The sequence below is a fragment of the Lynx canadensis genome, chromosome B1 (assembly GCF_007474595.2).
Source record: "Lynx canadensis isolate LIC74 chromosome B1, mLynCan4.pri.v2, whole genome shotgun sequence".
Taxonomy (NCBI): Eukaryota; Metazoa; Chordata; class Mammalia; order Carnivora; family Felidae; genus Lynx; species Lynx canadensis.
Genome location: NC_044306.2, coordinates 172,032,129 through 172,053,078, shown reverse-complemented (window position 1 = coordinate 172,053,078; position 20,950 = coordinate 172,032,129). Strand labels below are relative to the sequence as shown.

Here is a 20,950-nt window from a genome sequence, read left to right as displayed (position 1 = left end):
TACAGAAACATGGATGTTGTATGTAAGTGATGAATCACAGGAATCTACTCCTGAAGCCAAGACTACACTGTATACACTGTATGTTAGCTAATGTGACAATAAATTATTTAAAAATACATACAATAAAATGGGGTGAAAGAGGTAAATTGATGTGGTTTTATAGTATAATAATGTATAAATAGTCCTTTTAAAAGTGGTGAAGAGAGAAAAATGTGAAGTGTAAAAATAAGTTGGGAAGAAATGGAGTTTAATTAACCTTTACTGATATTACTAGAATGGGGAACAGCCAAATATATGGCATAAATAATTGGCTCTCCTACTCCAGGGACTTACTGAGAGGCAGAATAAAGAGAAGTTAGAAGTTTGGACTCTGTTCCGATTTCTGAGCTAAAATATGGCTCTTCACCTAGTAGCTATATGACCTCAGATAAGTGGTTTAATGTATGTTTGAACAGTTTTCTTAATGTTAAAAGGGATAATAATGTTTCAGGGGGTTGACAAATAAAATACCGTATACAAAGTAGTATTCAATACATCCTAGTTAATATTATCAAGAAGTATGTTTTGAAAAATTTTTAAGTTACTTTAAGAGCTTCTTGATCTGTTTCTTAATCTATGTAGACTAGATTTACTTCTCTGAATTCTTTCCTTCCAAAATTTCTTTCGGTGAGTTAATGTCTTTAACTGTATCCTTTTGTGTTCTTTCCTACTCAGCTCTGATTATAGCTCATCAGTTTCTGCCTTGGAAATAAATCTTTTTTCTTTTCCTCTATTAGGCTCCACACTTACAGCATTCTCGCTTCTGTGCCTAAATGACAGAACCTAATCTAAGTTAGCTTGTAGGATGACTATCTCAGAAGAACTTAAAGAAGAAAGAAAAACAATACTAAAACCAAACTAAACAAAATTACCCTTATTTTGTTTTTTATTTTGACTCAGTGTTTTTATAATACTCTTTATTTAGTTTTAATAAATATTTTTCACAAAAACTGTTATTAATAGGGAAAATGGTTGGGGCGCCTGGGTGGCTCAGTTGGTTAACCATCTAACTTCAGCTTAGGTCATGATCTCCCTGTTCATGAGTTCAGGCCCCACGTCCAGCTCTGTGCTGACAGCTCAGAGCCTGGAACCTGCTTCAGACTCTGTGGTTCCCTCTCTCTTTTCCCTTCCCCTTACACTCTGTCTCTCTCAAAAATAAATGAACATTTAAAGAAAATAGGGGAAATGATTGAAAAATTAAACAATGTGATTATAGCAATACATGAAAAATACCTAATAGTGATATATTTAAAAGTATTTCTTTGCTTTTAGATACAGGTTTACTTAAAGATTTCTCTCAAGGAGGTACATCAGAAGATAAACTTCACATTCTTGTTCAACAGCAATATGAACAGCTAACACATGCAATGAAATGTAAGTTTATTATCAGTTCAATCTTAAAATACATTGTAAATCTTAGAAACATTAATACTTCATTTATCTATTATAATCAGGCAATGAAGTGTGAGCCATAAGTGAATTTTCCAGAACACTCAGCCTTAGCACCTTCCAATATCAAAGTATTTATTTTTACCAATTCAACCTGTCTTTTATTATTTTTTTAAATGTTTTTATTTATTTTTTTTTTAATTTTTTTTTTTCAACGTTTATCTATTTTTGGGACAGAGAGACACAGAGCATGAACGGGGGAGGGGCAGAGAGAGAGGGAGACACAGAATCGGAAACAGGCTCCAAGCCATCAGCCCAGAGCCCGACGCGGGGCTCGAACTCACGGACCGCGAGATCGTGACCTCGCTGAAGTCGGACGCTTAACCGACTGCGCCACCCAGGCGCCCCTGTTTTTATTTATTTTTGAGACAGAGAGAGACAGAGCATGAGCAGGGGTGGGGCAGAGAGAGAGGGAGACACAGAATCCGAAGCAGGCTCCAGGCTCCGAGCTGTCAGCACAGAGCCTGACATGGGGCTCGAACTCACAGACTGTGAGATCATGACCTGAGCCGAAGTCAGATGCTCAACTGACTGAGCCACCCAGGCGCCCCTCAACCTGTCTTTTAAAAATAGATGTTGTACTATCATTTGTAGCATAGGTTAGCAAGGACAGTTTCTTAATGCTGGAGTAAAATAATTATGTATATCCATGATGGAACAGTTTTATTTTCTCTGTTTCTTTTCTTTGGCTTCTTATTTGATGTAATTTTTCTGTTGTCATTGTGCCTGGCCATATTCTACAATCCAAATTTTAATCAAACTCTTAAGTCTCTTAGTGTTAAGTAGAGATTAATAGAGAAGTACAATTGTAAATAAAGCCTGAGTAAGTTGAAGTCTGAGTAAATGAGGTCTTTAGGTATTTATTTTATTGTTTCAATCACTCCATTTAGATTTGAGTAGCATTTAGATTTTGAGGAGCATTGCCCTCAAATGGATATGGATATGGAAAATGGAGAAGTCTCTGAGAAATTACATAAACTATTATTAATTCAGTGCATGTTTATCAAGTGCCTACTCTGGGTCAGGCATTATGCTGGATGTTAGGGATATGAGTGTGAATAAATCCTGATCTCCAAAGGCTCAAAGATAAGTATACAGGTATAGATAATTCAGTACATAAAGATATAACATAATGAGGTAGAAATAAGGCAAATGGTAAGCACAGAGCAGGTCTGCTTTTTTAGTTGATGCTCTAATAAACATTAATTTAAATATGATAATATGTAGGGGCGCCTGGGTGGCTCAGTTGGTTGGGTGGCCAACTTCAGCTCAGGTCATGATCTTGTGGTCCGTGAGTTCGAGCCCCGTGTCAGGCTCTGTGATAATATGATAATACGAATATGTATATATATATATATATATATATATATATATATATGATATATGAAATAAGTTAGTTGGAAGATTAGAAAGTTGGTAAATAATTTTTTGAATTTTTTGATGCTTTCTCTGACTACTTTGTTTAAAATTACAGTATTATCACCTACAACTATCCTCCATCCCTGCTTTTTCTCTACACTGTTTATCAACCCCTAAAGATACTATATGATTTTCCTATGTATCTGTGTCTTATCATATCAATAAAACATGGCGAAGAATCTCCCCAAGGGCAGAGATTTTTGACTATGTATCTTAGATGCTAGAATAGTGCTTAGCTTATAGTAGGTGCTTGATATGGGTGAATAAACGAGTGAGTTGCAGGTAGTAGTATTATCTCACAGATGAAAAATCTGAGAGTTTTAAGTAATTTTCCCAGCATCATATAGCAGTAAGTAACATAATTGGGATTCACATCTAAGTCTGTTTCTACAGTCCTTTTAACTAGTTATGTGATATGACTTGTGGGAGAATGGCTGAAGTATCAAGCTCATGGTAATCTGCACTATTATTTGTGTTTGTAACTAGGTCAGTCACGTTGATTGTATTTTCAATTTCCAAACAGATCAATGAAACCAGGAACTGGTTCTTTGAAAAAAATTAATAAAATTGATACACCCCTAACCAAACTTATCAAGAAAAAAAGAGAAAGCACCCAAATAAACAAAATCACAAGTAAGACAGGAGAAGTAACAACCAACACCACAGAAATAATAAGAGAATATTATGAAAACTATATGCCAACAAATTGGACAATCTGGAAGAAATCAATAAATTCCTAGAAACATATAAACTACCAAAACTGACACAGGAAGAAATAGAAAACTTGAATGGACCAATAACCAGCAAAGAAATTGAATCAATAATCAAAAGTCTCCCAATAAACAAAGTCCATGGCCAGCTGGCTCCATAGGAGGAATTCTACCAAACATTTAAAAAAGAGTTAATATATATTCTTCTCAAACTGCTCAAAAAAATAGAAATTGAAGGAAAACTTCCAAACCTTTTGTATGAGGCCAGCATTACCCTGATTCCAAAACCAGATAAAGGCTCCACTAAAAAAGAGAACTACAGGGCTACCCAAGTGGCTCAGTCAGTTAAGTGTCCAACTTCGGCTCAAGTCATGATCCTACAGTTCGTGGGTTTGGGCCCCTCATCAGGTTCTGTGCTGACAGTTCAGAGCCTGGAGACTGCTTTGGATTCTGTGTCTCCCTTTCTCTATGCCCCTCCTGTGCTTGTGCTCTGTCTCTCTCAAAAATAAATAAATGTTAAAAAAATAAAGAGAACTACAGGCCAATATCCCTGATGAATATGGATACCTACCTAAATTGTCAACAAAATGCTAGTGAATCGAATTCAACACTACATTAAAAGAATCATTCACCACGGTGAAGAGGGATTTACTCCTGGGCTGCAAGGGTGGTTTAACATTGGCAAATCAATCAACATGATATACTACATTAATAAAAGAAAGGATAAGAACCATATAATCCTCTCAATAGATGCAGAAAAAGCATTTGACAAAATACAACATTATTCATGATAAAAGCCTTCAATAAGTAGATTTAGAGGGAACATACCTCAACAGAATAAAGGCCACATATATAAAACCCACAACTAATATCATCCTTAATGGGGAAAGACAGAGCTTTTCCTCTATGGTCAGGAACAAGACAAGGATGTCTACTCTCACCACTGCTATTTAACATAGTACTAGAAGTCCTAGCCTTAGCAATCAGACAACAAAAAGAAGTAAAAAGGCCATGTAAATCAGCAAGAAAGAAGTCAAACTTGCACTATTTGCAGATGACATGATAGTCTATATAGAAGACCCAAAAGACTCACCAAAAAATTACTAGAATTGATACATGAATTCACTAAAGTTTCAGGATACAAAACAAATGTACAGAATTCTGTTCCATTTCTAAACACCAATAATGAACAGCAGAAAGAGAAATTAAGGAATTGATTAAGGAATTGCACCAAAAGCCATAAGATACCTGGGAATAAACCTAACCAAAGATGTAAAATATATATACTCTGAAAACTATAAAACACTGATGAAAGAAATTGAAGATGACACAAAGAAATGGAAAAACAATCCATGCTCATGGATTGGAAGAACAAATATTGTTAAAATGTCTATGATACCCAAAGCAAGCTACACATTTAATGCAATCCTTATCAAAATACCACCAGAAGTTTTCACAGAGCTAGAACAAAGAATCCTAAAATTTATTTGGAACCACAAAAGACCCCGAATAGCCAAAGCAATCTTGAAAAAGCAAAGCAAAGCAAAGCAAAGCTGGAGACAGCAAAAATTCTGGACTTCAAGCTATATTATATTCAAGCTGTAGTAATCAAAACAGTATGGTACTGGCACAAAAATAGACACATAGATCAATAGAATAGAATAGAAACCCAGGAGTTGACCATGATAGGTCAACTAAACTTCAACAAAGCAGGAAAGAATGGGAAAAAGCCAATGGGAACAAGACAGTCTCTTCAACAAATGGTGTTGAGAAAACTAGACAGCAACATGCAAAAGAATGAAACTGGGCCACTTTCTTACACCACACAAAAAAATAAATTGAAAATGGATGAAAGATGTAAATGTGAGACAGGAAACCATCAAAATCCTATTGGAGAACACAGGCAGTAACCTCTTTGACTTCAGACATAGCAACTTCTTATTAGATAGGTCGCCTGAGGCAAGGGACACAAACGCAAAAATAAACTATTGGTACTTCAAGATAAAAAAGCTTCTGCACAGCAAAGGAAACCATCAACAAAACTAAAAGACAGCTTTCAGTATGGGAGAAGATATTTGCAAATGACATATCTAATAAAGGGTTAGTATCCAAAATCTATAAAGAACTTATCAAAATCAACACCCAAAAACCAAAGACGAAATGGGTAAAAAAGGACACGAACAGACAGTTTTCCAAAGAAGATATCCAGATGGCTAACAGACACATGAAAAGATGCTCAACATCCCCACTATCAAGGAAATACAAATATGTCTAAATACTAAATCATTTAGTCAGAATGGCTAAAATGAACAACACAGGAAACAACAGGTGTTGGTGAGGATGTGGAGAAAGGGGAACCCTCTTGCACTGTTGGTAGAAATGCAAAGTGGTGCAGCCACTGTGGAAAACAGTATGGAGTTTCCTTGAAAAGTTAAAAATAGAACTACCCTATGATCCAGCCACTACACTATTTACCCAAAAGATACAAAAATACTGATTTGAAGGGATACGTGCACCCTGATGTTTATGGCAGCATTACCAACTATGGCTAAACTATGGAAAGAGCCCAAATGTCCATTGACTGATGAATGGATAAAGAAGATGTGGCATCTATATCTATATCTATATCTATATCTATATCTATCTGTATCATCTATATCTATATATACACACACAATGGCATATTACTCAGCCATAAAAAATGAAGTCTTGCCATTTGCAATGATGTGGATGGAGCTAGAGAGTATAATGCTAAGTGAAATAAGTCAGTCAAAGAAAGACAAATACCATATGATTTCACTCATGTGGAATTTAAGAAGCAAAACAAATGAACGGGGGGGGGGGTGGTGGGAAGAGAGAGACAAACCATAAAACAGATTCTTCACTATAGAGAACAAACTGATGGTTACTGGAGGGGAGGTGGGCAGGGGAATAGGATAAATGGGTGAGGGGGATTAAGGAATGCACTTGTGGTGAGCACTGAGTATTATATGTAAGTGATGAATCACTAAATTCTTCACCTGAAACTATTACACTGGAATTTATATAAAAACTTGAGAGAAAAAGAAAAAAATTTTCAATTTCCATACAATTCAGTTAGATTTACTTTACTTATTGGCCACAGACTACGTTACTAATACATGTTTTGAAGAGGGGAATAATGCAAGCATCTATGGAAATCATTCCCATCAAAACCATGTGGTATTAGTATCAAATAGATGTTTGGAAACATAAGTCTGTTTAGGATTGTTAATGGGGCCATTATTATTAATTACCACCTTCTTTGCATATAGTTACTAAAGCTCAAGCAGTTGTTTATTGCACGTGTTCAGTTTATCCAGAAGAAAATGAAGGTGTTGTTAAGAAAGCACTGGAATTTCAAGACCATGGGATTAAAGTACAACCTTATAGGTAAGAAAGGAAAGGATTGCTCTGAACTCAAATATTCTGAGCATGAATGATTATGATTTTTAAGTTATTTAAAGACGTTCCACATCCTTCTTGTTATACTTTAACATGACCAAACAACCTAATTTCTTACAACTATAACAGATTCTGTAGTCTTTATGATGGATTGGCATGAGCATTCTCTTGTACTACTAAAAATTCTTTTTGTTGTTATCGTTGGTAAAGCTAAATGCATTTTGGCTTTGAGTTGATTGATTTCTGGATAATTGGGCCTGAACTTTATATCCCGAGTTATGCATTTATGCCTCAGTGCAGTACAAGAAAAGTAAGTAAAATAAACTTAGAAAGGAGACAGAGGGGCACCTGGGTGGCTCAGTTGGTTAAGTGTCTGTCTCTTGATACTGGTTCAGGTCATGATCTTGTGGTCATGGACTCATGGTCATGAGATCGAGACCTGCATAATCTGCACTGAGCATGAAGTCTGCCTGGGATTCTCTCTCTCTCCCCCTCTCTGTTTCTCTTTCGCTTGCACACACACACACACACTGTCAAAATAAGTTTAACAACTTCAAAAAAAAGAGGAAAAGCAAAACTATTTAATTGGATATTTATTACCTGAAAACACATTTCTAAGCTCCTTGTAGCCTTTGTCCCTCACAAGGACTGAGGTAAAAATAGCCTAACAATTCAGGTAGCTTCTGGGTAAAATGCTGCAATAAAATAGAGGTAGAGAGGATAAGCAATAATATTCCATCTAAACTGTGGACATCAAAATAAGGAATAAATCTAAAAATATATGACACCTTGGGGCACCTCGGTGGCTCAGTTGTTTAAGCGTCCAACTCTTGGTTTTGGCTCAGGTCATGATGTCATGGTTGGTGACATTGAGACCCATGTTGGGTTCTGTGGAGCCTGCTTGGGATTCTCTCTCTCTCTCTCTCTCTCTCTCTCCCTCTCTCTCCCTCTCTTTCTGCCCCTTCCCTCTCTATCTCTCTCTCTCTCTCTCCCTCAAAATAAATAAATAAATAAACTTAAAAAAATAAAAGGGGGCGCCTGGGTGGCTCAGTCGGTTGAGCGACCGACTTTGGCTCAGGTCATGATTTCACAGCTCGTGAGTTCGAGCCCTGCATCGGGCTCTGTGCTGACAGCTCAGAGCCTGGAGCCTGCTTTGGATTCTGTGTCTCCCTCTCTCTGCCCGTCCCCCACTCACACTCTGTCTCTCTCAAAAAATAAACATTAAAAAAAAAAAAAGATGTCCGGTACTATGTTGAATAAAAGTGGTGAGAGTGACATTCTTGTCCTCTTTCTAACCTTAGGGTTAAGGCTCTCAGTTCCCTGTTGAGGATGACATTAGCTATGGGTTTTTCATATATGGCCTTTATTATGTTGAGGTGTTTTCCCTTTAAATCTTTGTTGAGGGTTTTTATCATGCATGGATATTGTACTTTGTCAAATGCTTTTTCTGTATCTGTTGAAATGATCTTATGGTTCTTATCCTTTTTTCTTATTGATGTAATGTATTATGTTGATTATTTGCAAATAGTGAACCACCCTGGCAACCAAGGAATAAATCCCACTTCATTACGGTGAATGATATTTTAAATGTATTGTTGGATTCAGTTTGCTAGTATTTTGTTGAGAATTTTTGCATCTATTTTCCTTAGAGATTAGCTTCTTTAAGTTTGTTATTAACTGTTTTATGTATTTGGGTGCTTTCATGTTGGGTGCATAATGTTTACAATTGTTGTATCTTCTTGTTGGATTGCCCCCTCTATTATTATATGGCGTCCTTCTTTGCCTCTTGTTATAGTCTTTGTTTTAAAGTCAATTTTGTCTGATAAAAGTATTGCTACTCTGGCTTTCTTTTTTAATTAATTTATTTTGAGAGACAGAGACAGAGACAGAAACAGAGTGAGCAGGAGACAGAGAATCCCAGGCAGGCTCTTCGCTGCCAGCGCAGATTCTGATGTGGGGCTCAAACCCACAAACCATGAGATCATGACCTGTGCCGAAACCAAGAGTCTAATGCTTAACTGCTTAACCAACTGAGCCACCCAGGTGCCCCGCCCCTCTGGCTTTCTTTTGACATCTGTTTGCACCATAAATGTTTTTCTGTCCCCTCACTTTCAATCTGCAGGTGTCTTTACGTCTGAAATGGGTCTCTTGTAGGCAGCATATAGATGGGTCTGGTTTTTTATCCATTCTATCACCCTATGTCTTGTGATTGGAACGTTTTTTACATTCAAAGTAATTATTGATACATATGTCTTTACTGCCATTGTATTACTTGTTTTGTGGTTGTTTCTGAAGATTTTCTTGTTCTTGTCATTCTCTCTTTCATGGATTGCTGGTTTTCTTTAGTGATAATTTGGATTTCTATCTCTTTATTCTTTGCCTATTACTGGTTTTTGATACTGTTAGGTTTGTGTATAACATCTTCTGCATGTAGCAGTCTACAGTAGGTTGATGGTTGTTTCAGTTTGAACCCTTTCTTTACTCCTATCTTCCCCATGTTTCAGGTTTATGGCATCATACTTTACATCCTTCTATTTTGTGAGTTCCTTTACTGATTTTTTAAAGAAGTATTCATTTTTGCTGCTTGGTGTTCCCTACCTTCATACTGTCATTATTGGCCTTTCCTTTCCATTCCAAGAGTCCTCTTTAATATTTCTTGCAGGACTGGTTTAATTGTCACAAACTCCTTTAGTTTTTGTTTGGGAAACTCTATCTCTCCTTTGGTTCTGAATTGCAGCCTTGCTGGATAGAGTATTCTTGGCTGCAGGTTTTTCCCATTCAGCACTCTGAATATATCATGCCATTCCTTTCTGGCTTGGCAAGTTTCTGCAGAAAAAGCCATTAATAGCCTTACGGGGTTTCCTTTGTATGAAATTGTCTTGTCTTGCTGCTTTTAATATTGTTTTATCACTATATTTTACCATTTTAATTACAGTGTGTTGGTGGAGTGCCTGGCTGGCTCAGTCAGTAGAGCATGCAACTCTTGATCTTGGGGTTGTAAGTTTGAGCCCTATGTTGGGTGTAGAGCCTACTTAAAACAATATTAATAATAAACAACAGTATGCCTTGGTGTGATCCAGTGAGTATCCTTATGATCATTGCTTTAAATTCTCCATCAGGCTTGTTACTCTGTTTCACTTATATCTCCAGCTGTCACCTTCTCTTGTTCTTTCATTTGGGACAGATTCCTCTGTCTTCTCATTTTGTCTAAGTCTCTGTGTCTATTTCTCTGTGTTAGGAAAGTTAGCTACGTCTCCTGTTCTTGAGGGTAATAGCTTTATGAAGAAGAGGTCCTATAATGCCCTGCAGTGTAGGGTCCCCTTTTCCCCAGGGCCTGGCACTTCTGGGAGTGTCTCCAATGTGTTGTGTGTGCTCTGTTGTTGTATCCTGACTGCTTTATCCATCAGGCCAGTTATCTGCAGAGACTCTCTGTGCCTGTTGTGGGCAGTGTTTGGTTCCTGGCCTGAATATGGTGCATTTTAATTAGGTGTGCTCTGATCTGCTTGGGAAATGAGACATATCTTCACTGTCACCAGAATTGAGGCCTCACCAAAACACCTAGGTCAGGAGATGTGGTGTCATTAGGGGTTTGGGCCAGTCTTCTAGAGGAGGGGGCCTACCACACTGAGACTGAGGCGAGCATGACTGGAAAGGGCAGTTCTTCCAGATGGCAAGGGGGCAGGGCTTGGTTTAAGCAAGTCAGGTAGCAAGTGTCCAGTGTTGGTGCCATACTGGTACCTGCAGGTGGCCCTGTGCTTATGTTGAGGGGCTGCGGAGGGAAATGACACTGGCCAATGTCTTTGTTCCTGGTGGGGTCTCTCCATTGAATGCTGCCTATCTGGGACAGGCTCCAAGATGAGCAAATAACCTCCTCGCTCTGTGACCCAGGCGCTCTTCAGATTGCTGTTTTTGCCTGCTTTCTCTCCAAGAGCAGCCCCAGTGTCCTCCAAGCTCTCCTTTAAAACTCCTCTAAAACTCCAGGCTCTAAGCCTTGCTGGTTAAAAGAACTCACAAAATTTAGGCCCTTTCACTTTCCAAGTCCACTGCTATGGGGATTTGTCTCTCCTGTACATTTCCGTGTGCTAGTTTGTCCCTCACCCTTCTCTGAGATTACAGCTCCCAACCCACTGCAGCACCATGATCCATTTCTCTCCCAAGCCAAATCTCCGCACTTCCTGCTTTGTAGCCTCTTCTCTGCCTTTGGTTGTGGAGTTTGTTCTGCCAGTTTTCAGATTGATTTCTGGAGTATTTAGAATGACTTGATAGGCATCTAATTGTATTCGTGGGACAAGGCAAGCCTAGGGGCCTCCTATTCCACTACCATCTTCCAAGAACCCCTATAGACCTGTATTTAAAGGGCTCATGTCTTTAGGTCAGGTCCATCCTGATAACATGCATAGCTTAAGGTTAAGAGACCTTAATTACATCTCCAAAATTCCTTTTGCCATGTGTCTTATTTTCCTAGGCTCCCACAACAAACTATCCCAAACTTGGTGACTTATAGCAAGAGAAATTTATTCTCTCAAGGTTCTGGAGACCAGAAGTCCAAATGAATGTCAGGTGTTGGCAGGGTTGGTTGGCTTCTGGGGCCTCTGAGGAAGAATCTGTTTTATGCCTCTCCCAGCTTCTGGTGTTCACTAGCAATCTTTAGTGCCCTTGGCCTGTAGCTGTGTCACTCTAACCTGTCTCTGTCTTCACATGGCCCTCTTCCCCTGTGTGTCTCTGTATCCTCTCTCCTTATAGGGACACCAATATTGGACTTAGGGTCTACTCTACTCCAGTATTACCTCCTCTTAAATATCTGCAAAGACGCTATTTCCAAATAAGGGCACATTCTGGGTTTTGGGTGGACATGAATTTTGGGGAGGACACAATTCAGCCCCCAACAGTCCACTCTGCCCCCCCCCGCATTGATGTCTGTCTCATGTGTGAAATACATTCAACTCACCCCAATATCCTCAAGTCCTCACCCATTCCAGGATCAATTCTAAATCCAAAATCTCACCTAAATATCATCAACTGCATAAATCCCAAATGTCATCATCTAAGTCAGGTATCCATGAGACTGGATATGAACTTCCTTTATTATTCAGAGAAATGGCCTGTAACCTGGAGTTTAGAAATAAATTTGTTATGTAGGGGTAATTGTAAGGTAACTTAACCAATCTTAATTAGGATTATTACCATTAGCAAAGACAGCATATATAGCTAAAATATATCATATTTATTAAACACTAACTGAATACTTATTGTGTACCAGACACTCTTCTAGGTGCTAAGAATATATTAATAAATTAAAATTGACAAAATCCCAACCTTCATATTTACATTTTGGAACTAAGTATGTCCAACTTGTTAAGAAATCATTATTTTTCGTAAGAATTTTTTTACCTTATGTGAACAAATTGTTTTTGAAGATTTCTATTTATGTAGAGCACATAAATAAATAGGCCTCAGAAATTCGGTTTGTTGGTTACAAGGTTGGTGAGAGGAGGGACTAGCTCTCTTGCCTTTAGTACCTGCACAGCTATTATGCTTCAGCTGAGTTCAGCATAAACACTTATTAAGCACCACCTTCTGTGCCACTTTTGGCATGTCATTTGAGGTCACGTGTCTGCCTGCATCCTAAGTGACCTCTGCATCCCTTTACTCACCTTATGTCCCAGCCACATGGAAATACTTGCTGCACCCTGAACATTTTTATGATACTTGCATTTTTGTTTCCTTCTTTCTGCCTAGAAGTACCTTCTTTACCTTATGGGAAACTTATCCTTCAAGACACAGTACCAGTGGTTCTTCCTCTGTGGAGTCTCCACGTGCGCTATCCTGTGGCCAGAGTTAATTGGGCCTTATTCTGTATTACTACCTCATTTTGTCTCTCCTTGGCTCAGCATTCTTATTGGGTCTTCTTTATATTATTACAAACTGATTAGGGGGCGCCTGGGTGGCTCAGTCGGTTGGGCGTCTGACTTCGGCTCAGGTCATGTTGTCACGGTTCGTAGTTTGAGCCCCACGTCCGGCTCTGTGCTGACAGCTCGGAGCCTGGAGCCTGCTTCGGATTCTGTGTCTCCCTCTCTCTCTGCCCCTCCCCCACTCACGCTCTGTCTCTGTCTCTCTCTGTCAAAAATAAACATTAAAAAAAATTTTAATAAACTGATTAGTTTCTCCAACCAAATTGTAAACTATTGAGGTTAATTGATCTTTATATGCTTTGCACATAGTAGGCAAATAGTGAATGAATGAATATAAATTTAAAATGATTTTAAATCACTAAGTTCTGTACCTGAAATTAACATTACATTGTATGTTAACTGACTGGAATTTAAATAAAAACTTGAAAAAAATGGTTTTAAAAACTTTCAGAATATATCAAATTATTAAGAGTTCCTGATATTTTAACTTATATGGGAAAATATTTATTGCCTTGATTAAATATATTTTAATTGTAAAAGCATGGGAATATAAGAATTATTTATTATTTATTACTATTGAATGAGAAATTAAATAGTAAATATAAAAACCAAAATGTTACCTTACACATAATAGTGATTAGAGACCTTACACCAAGTCTTTTGTTATATGCTTTCTTGAGCACTACATAACTCATCCGTTAATACTCAAAAAGTAGTTGAGAAGAATAATGTAGTGAAAATGACGGGCCATATTTTTATATTGTAATTGTGCAAAAAGTAACCAGAGGAAGGAAGTCATACTTTTTGTATTTTGACATGTGAAAGTAAAGGATTTTTTTCTGTTCCACCTTTGTGATTACTCTATGTATTTACCGGTTTTGATAGAAGTCTTTTTGTTAACATACTATTGAGTTGGAAAAGAGTTTTTAATTTGTGGAAAGGCTGGTATTCTTGGCATAGTTGTTTAGAGATGGAAGCCTTGGCAAGCATGATAAATTCTGAACATGAAATATTAGAGCTTTTAACTTATAATAATATTATGATGCTTCAGCATTTTAGGCTTATTGGGAATTTTTGTTTAAATGATTAGAAAACGTAACAGAAGAAAAATTGTTGCAATCTAGTGTCTCTCTCGATTGGCAAATGAGCCATTCTAACTATTTCCTGTTTGCTCCTATCTCCTGCAGGCTTAGTCCTCCTGTCCTTCCACTGTGCTCCTTAAAGGAAATACATTTGTCTACTGATAAGTTTTTCAGAATGGAACCATCTGAAATTACCAATGGTTGTTTTCTTTCTGTTCTAACAAGGGAGGTAAGTGGGAAAATCCCAATCCATGTTGTACTTTGTTAAGAATTAAGAAACAACAAAGCCTCATAAAGAGGAACCTAGGAATTTTGTGAACATTTTGTAATGGTGTGTTTATTTCATAAGTAGCTAAAAGACAGGAGAAAGAATTATTACTGTGTGACACAAAAATCCCTATTTTTTTTAAGTTTATGTTTTTAGTAAGCTCTACACCCAATGTGGAGCTCGAACCCACAACCCCGAGATCAAGAGTTGCACATTCTTCCGGCTGAGCCTGCCAGTGCCCCCCAATCCCTTTTTCTGTCTTTCTATTCCCCCTGAGGGTTCCTCCCTTGCCTGCTCTCCACCCCCACTTCTCCAAGCACTTTGCCACATCTAGTTCATCTTAGCTCACATGGAAAAAATAAGCTCTGTAATTTTTTTTTTTCTGTCAGATTTACAAATGGGGAAGTTTTGGGGCACCAGGGCGACTCGGTTAAGTGTCTGCCTTCAGCTCAGATCATGATCTCATGGTTCATGAATTTGAGTCCCACATCGGGCTGTCTGCTGTCTGCAGAGCCTGCTTCAGATCCTGTCCCCCTCTCTCTTGCCCCTCCTCTGTTCTCTCTCTCTCAAAAATAAAAACTTAAAACAACAGCAACAAAAAACAAAACAAATGGGGAAGTGTAAGTCTAAAAAAAAAGTCATTGACTGAGGTTTATGGGCTATATTAGGGACTCAAGCCTAAAAACCATTTCTTTTATAGTAATAGATACACTTTTATTTTTACTGAAACACTGAGAAAATTTGTAATATACACAATAGTTAACTCCTACATTTAGTAACTGCTTCTTTTGATTGTAGCGGGACCCATCTGAGGCAGTGTCTGTGAAAGATGTTTTGGCCCGTGCTGCAGCAAAGGGTCTACTGGATGGAATTGAGTTGGGTAAAGCTTCAAAACGGGAGAAGAAGAAGAAGAAATCAAAAATACCATTGTCAAAAGCCCACACTAATGATAGTAATGACATCCAAAGGAAAATTGCTGAATTCCTGAATCGAGAAAGTAATGCAAATGCTAATCGGTCAGAGACATTAGCAACAAAAACATCTCTTCCACAGAAAAATACAACTACAGCTGGTTCTTCCTCGCATGTCAGAAAACCCAACAAGCCCACCAGCAATCCTTTAGTGCCTACATTTATGAAGAACACAGCTCAACCCAGACCGTATGAACGGCAGACAAACTTTGTAAGATCTCGCCCAGAAGACAGAGTGATGGCACTGAAACCTGTAGAGATTGTTTTGCCTCCAGTAATGTTGCCATTTTCAGGTTCCCAAGGGATCAAATCTCAGATACCAACTCAACATTTTTACTATCGTTGGGTTGGACCCAAGACTGTCATGCCCAACTACTTTCCCTCACCATCAATATCCAGAAGAGGGGAAAAGCCTAGAGAAAACTTACCTTCCTCCCTACTCAGGCATCCTCGACCATGGCTTTGACCATCTTGTGTTTTTTACAGGGGTCAAGAGCAGTTCATGTTTTTTCAAAGTCTGATATTTCTCTGAGGTTAGCCATCCCTATACAAGATACTCATCCTTTTGGCCACTTAGTATCTTCTAAAGGTGCTATTAACTTCAAGAGAATTAAGACAAGTGAGAAATAACAATGTAGGCACTTCAACAAAAGCAGAATTCCTACATTTCAACAGCTCAGTGCTGATCTGTTCTAGAATGTCCAGCTTAGACTCAGGATCAGCTGTTAGAACTTGTATCCCTCTTGTTAACTTTCAGTCTGGACTCAGGACACCAGTTTTAAGAGAAAGCTGCAACAATTTTTCCTGACGGGAAATACTGTCTGCCTTATAACAGACTTGAGGTGGTTTACTAGAGTGTAGATACGGAAAAGATGCTGGCCTCTCACACTGACTTTATGTTGCTTTTTCAGTATCCACCTGCGGTTTGACATTTTCAATCGCTGTGGAGGTTGATTTTTTTCTTAAATATCAAAATATTCTTTAAACGGTGGAGGGGGGGGGTGGTGTCATGAGTTTTTGTGATGTGACTGAGATTGAGTAGGAAGAACAGGAGGTTCCGAAGTTCCAGGTGTGCACAGTTCAGAAGTACGTTAACAGCGCAAAAATGGTTTCTCATCGAAAGAGCTTCTGGGATCCTGAGCAGACTGAACACAATCAGCTATCCCTTCTGCCAAACATGGTTGTAAAAAAGTGACTGTACACAAATTTCCATCCAAATAGTAATAATTCTGAGGAAGAGGCAAAACTGTTGACTGCAAGTGACACCTGTTATTGAAGAAATCCATAAAAATGTCTGATTCTGTTCAAAGATCAGGTGAAATGCTAAAATCTACAAGTCATTTCAAATGGTACACGGTAATCAAACTGGTAAATCATCTCTGATGCACAACTGAAATATATTGTAGCACTATGTTAATTATATTAAAAGTCAATTCATCTTGAATGTATCATCCATTGCCTACCAAGAATTGGTATGATTATCATTTTGGGGTCTATTGATTTTTTTTTTTCTTCATCATGGAAACAGAAATTGTTTGACATTTAATCAAGTAAGTTACAACTATGAAACCTATTGTTTAAAAACATGTTCATAGACACAATGTTTGAATATAAAGTTCTATTTTCAGAATCTAGTCGTGTTGAACAGTGTTATGTAAATTCCTAAATGTTCAATTCAGGTGGCATGATTTCAGTAGAGTATTATCTTCTTCAAGATGAATTTTTAGGTCTGTTTCAGCCTAATACCCTATCCTTTATTTTCTCACTTGAAGTGAGGCTCAACAAAACGGCGAATTTCATTTTATTGGTAATAAATCTTTATTTTAGCTAAAAATTTACATAGAATGTGTCAACGAAGAAAGGGAACAAGCCTTCGTATACTTGGAAATTTCAATCCTCAAAGAATTCTCAATTATGACTCTCAGCAGGTCCATAAGTGTTTTAAATGCTCAGCTTATTTTACTGACTGCAAAAATAAAAAACGATAGATTTCTTTGTTCCGGATGTGCTGTCTCTCCTCTTGCTCTGGCTTGGAGCACTCCGTGCCCCGAGGGCACTAGTGCAGCTGCAGTGAACTTTGTTGGGTGAAGAGCTGGAGTGTTTTCCAGGGAATCGCTCATTCCCCCTGTGCTCTGCCCCTGCCCCAAGCTGCAAAGGATGCCACTGTCCATGAGTAGCAGGTCTCAGACCCTTATTTTGTGATGTTCTGAAAAGGAAACTCTCATTGTGAAGGAATAGTTCAGGCTGTTTTCTGAGAAGCTTGTGATTCGTGTCGCATCACAATGTAAGCCACTTATTTTCAGTATCTTACCTAACACGCTTGTCACTGTTCTCTTCAGAAATATATGGAGATTCTGAATGGTTCGTTAAGCCTGTAGTTTTCTTCTTTGAGAGTCTTCTGAGAAGGGCGTGATCAATTATTTAAGTACTTTTGTGGAGTAAAAAGGGAAAAATGCTTTGGATAAAGACAACATGAGGGATTGAGTGAAGGAGAATATTGATTACACGGACATTTTCCTTTCTTGAGCTTCTTACAGGGAAGTGCTGCAAAAATCTAAAATAGATTTGCTGGTATTTAGATTCTCCAATAGCAAATTTTATCTGAAATTACTTACCACTAGTATAATACCTGAAACCGAAATGAAATTTCGTTCCTTCACAGTAACTGCCTTTGATAGAGTAAAAGAGAAACCATGGGGCGGAAACGCAAGAGGAACCAGAAAAATGGGTACATACTCTACATTCTGCTTCTCTTCCACGTCTGACAGTTGAACTAGCCCAGATTCAACTGGTTTTTCTGGCTACCTTTGCTTTTGGATTTAGTGCCTGTGCAACTTTATTCTTCATTCTTTGACGTCAGACTCTTAAAGGATACGAAAGATAGACTTTCTTAACACTAGACTGCTTACCCAGGCCTTGCGTTGGTGACTCAGGATGCCAGCGGTCCTTCCTGGTCACCAGATAAGAGCAGTGTGATGAATTAATCACTCAGAATTTAAAGTTACTTTCTAGTTCTTAACCAGGTGGAAACCTGCACTAGCAAAGCAGAATAATTTGAAAACAAAATGACTAGCGTGGTGACACTGAACTTGTATTTCCATTCCTGGATCTACAGGACTGAGATGTCAGATAAATGAGCCAGACGTTTTATGCAGCTAAGTTTATTCTCACAACATATTACATTTAAATGTGTCAAAGTGGTCAACAGCAAACGGGGCCGAAAGCAAAACCAAACGTTCTTTCAGGATAAACAAGCCGCTTTGGATGGCAGGGAGTGCTCTCACTGATCGGGTGTGAGTGGAATCTTTTCTCTGAAGCTGAAATAAATTGAACTTCATTTTACTGGCTGTATAACACACACGTCATCTGGGTATTAGGTTAAGGAAGCCTGGCAAACTAGAGAGCTAATGGTTTTACTGGCTACATTGTGCTCGTCTCAGAGAGATGTTTTCCATGTTTGTGAAATCTTGAATCTGTGTTGCAATGCTTAATGAAATGCGTGTGTCATACTAGAAAAAGAGGAAAGATTTAGGGCTTTCGAGTAGGTGACCTTGTGTGGAATCACCTTACCAATCTCTACTCCGTCCTGAGATCGGAGTGGCTCTTTGACAAAGTAGCGGTGCCAACAGTTTCTCACCAGGAACGAATTTTAGTGGAGATGGGTCTAATGTCCCCTCATGCAGTCAGACAGACACGAACGAAAAACAGTGGTCCTAATTAGCTACGGGTGGTCTTCTATCCAGGTGAACAGAGGGCTTGTGGGCACGGGTCTGTCGCCTAGAGGAGATGACAGGTGTTGGGAAGGACATAAACACACAGCCCCAAGCGGTGCTTTAGGTTTGCCACAGGCGTGTTGGCTCTTCCCCTTGAGGCTGCCAAGAGGCGCATATATGAGGTGGCCAGTCTGCGTCTATCTAGCTGCTTTTAAAAAATAAAAGGAACTTTAAGCATGTTGCCATTTCTTCTACATAGTCCAATAAAAATGTGTCTACAAATCATTACAAAACCACCTTTTCGGCAACGTATAGTTCACTGAGATTACTTAGGCCTGGATACCTTGTGAGATACTATCCAGTAAAGAGAATACATTAACACGATAATGCAGTATATTTCAGTAAAAATAGAATAAATAAAATAAAAATATCTTAAGCTGTATTTAACAGGTTAATTAAAAAAATGATAAGACATACAAGGCATAGTGAACATGGCTGCCTGTTTACCGAGTCACAGATACAAAGAATGCATAGATAACTGAATGTCACCACAATATCAGGTAAAACACCGGCATCCGCACACAGGAAAATACACACATACTTTCATACATACTTTTTGGCCATGGCAGAAAGTGTCTGAACGTACTGTTTAACATAATCAATTTTACAAAATTAATTGCATTTAGTATGCAAAGCTATTTTCAAAACAAAATATCTGCAGTAAAGTTTTCAATATGTAAAGGCTATCGTTCGTCTTAATGCATCCTATAATTGCATATATAAATCAGTTTGCTACTTAAAGCTAGCTCAGTATTCTTGATCCTGAAAACAAACAAATGTATGCCTTAGAAAATGAACGGTGGGTTCGGGTAGAGATTTCCAATATAAAAGTGGATGACCTGTTCAGAATTTTTATCACACTAAAACCTTTCATTGTGGAGTTCGAGATGAAACATCATCACGATTGAATTTTGAACAGCTTTTCAAAGGGCACAGTAAGGACTTTCTTAATGCAATAATTTCTTATGATGGCACTGGTTACTTCAGATAGAATAGCATATAGGCTGGTGAGAAGTAGAATTCATTTCTAGAGTGGCATCATTTTGGTCATAACACCAGGGTGCTAGCAAACAGTTCCAGAGTTCTGAGGGAATAGCAGAAGGCCACCTGCTCCATCGTGTTCTCTGGTGGCTAAGTACCATGAGTTAGGAATGTGTCTATCACAAGTAACATCATCTCTGGAAAACCTTGTAAGTTGAACAGGTCGCATAGCGTGTAGAATCCTGTCCTCTACAACACATTTGAGGCACACTGCAGGAAAACAGTCCTGGACTGAGAGAGGGCGATGGTTTTATGATTAATATCACTGCGTGAGTAATTGGGACATATTTCCCGCCTTCTACAGGGAATTCTAAGATTTCCTGACAATAACTAGATATGCCCAGAGTAATTTTGGAAAGACTCTTCCTCACCGATGTAAAAGGAGCGTAACTTATAACAGAGTTGGGAAGCGTGGGCTTTTGTCCCGGCTCTCTCACAAACTTTCGAGAGATCTTAGGCAAGGTGATTGAGCCTCTTGGTACTTTATATTTTTATTTCTCAAATGTGTTTAGTACCTTTCCCTACCTTGTAAGGCTCAAATGTGATAAGAATGTGGAAACCATTGACAAGTACACAGCAGTGGGTAAATAAAGTGCTCCTTTTAAAACCGGATGTTCTTAACGCATTGATTTTGACATTAAGAAGCAAATAAGACTAATATTTAGATTGGTCTCCTTAGCAACTTCCTTTTAAAACAACAATGTCAACAAGAGTCTAAATCTGAGTATCTTTGTAAGTACGTGAGAAACGTGAAGCAGGAAACTGCTATTTTGGGGAAACTTGTTAATAAGCAGTCCGTTGTTGCTATGTTTATTTTGCTCTGATATGAAGTTTTTAAATCTTGAAAAAATGGAAAAGATATA

The 20,950-nt window shown here is 38.3% G+C and overlaps 1 protein-coding gene across 1 annotated transcript in view; it reads left to right on the top strand.

Moving 5' to 3' along the window:
• The window catches only part of NSUN7 (NOP2/Sun RNA methyltransferase family member 7), a 52,648-nt gene extending 35,176 nt beyond the window's left edge, over positions 1 to 17,472 (top strand). Inside the window, exons 8-11 of the mRNA XM_030313984.2 lie at positions 1,312 to 1,413; positions 6,911 to 7,028; positions 14,140 to 14,263; positions 15,101 to 17,472. Of these exons, the coding sequence (XP_030169844.1) occupies positions 1,312 to 1,413; positions 6,911 to 7,028; positions 14,140 to 14,263; positions 15,101 to 15,739 (983 nt within the window). The 3' untranslated portion in view covers positions 15,740 to 17,472. The remainder of the gene's footprint in view (positions 1 to 1,311; positions 1,414 to 6,910; positions 7,029 to 14,139; positions 14,264 to 15,100) is intronic.
• Positions 17,473 to 20,950: the final 3,478 nt, after the last annotated feature.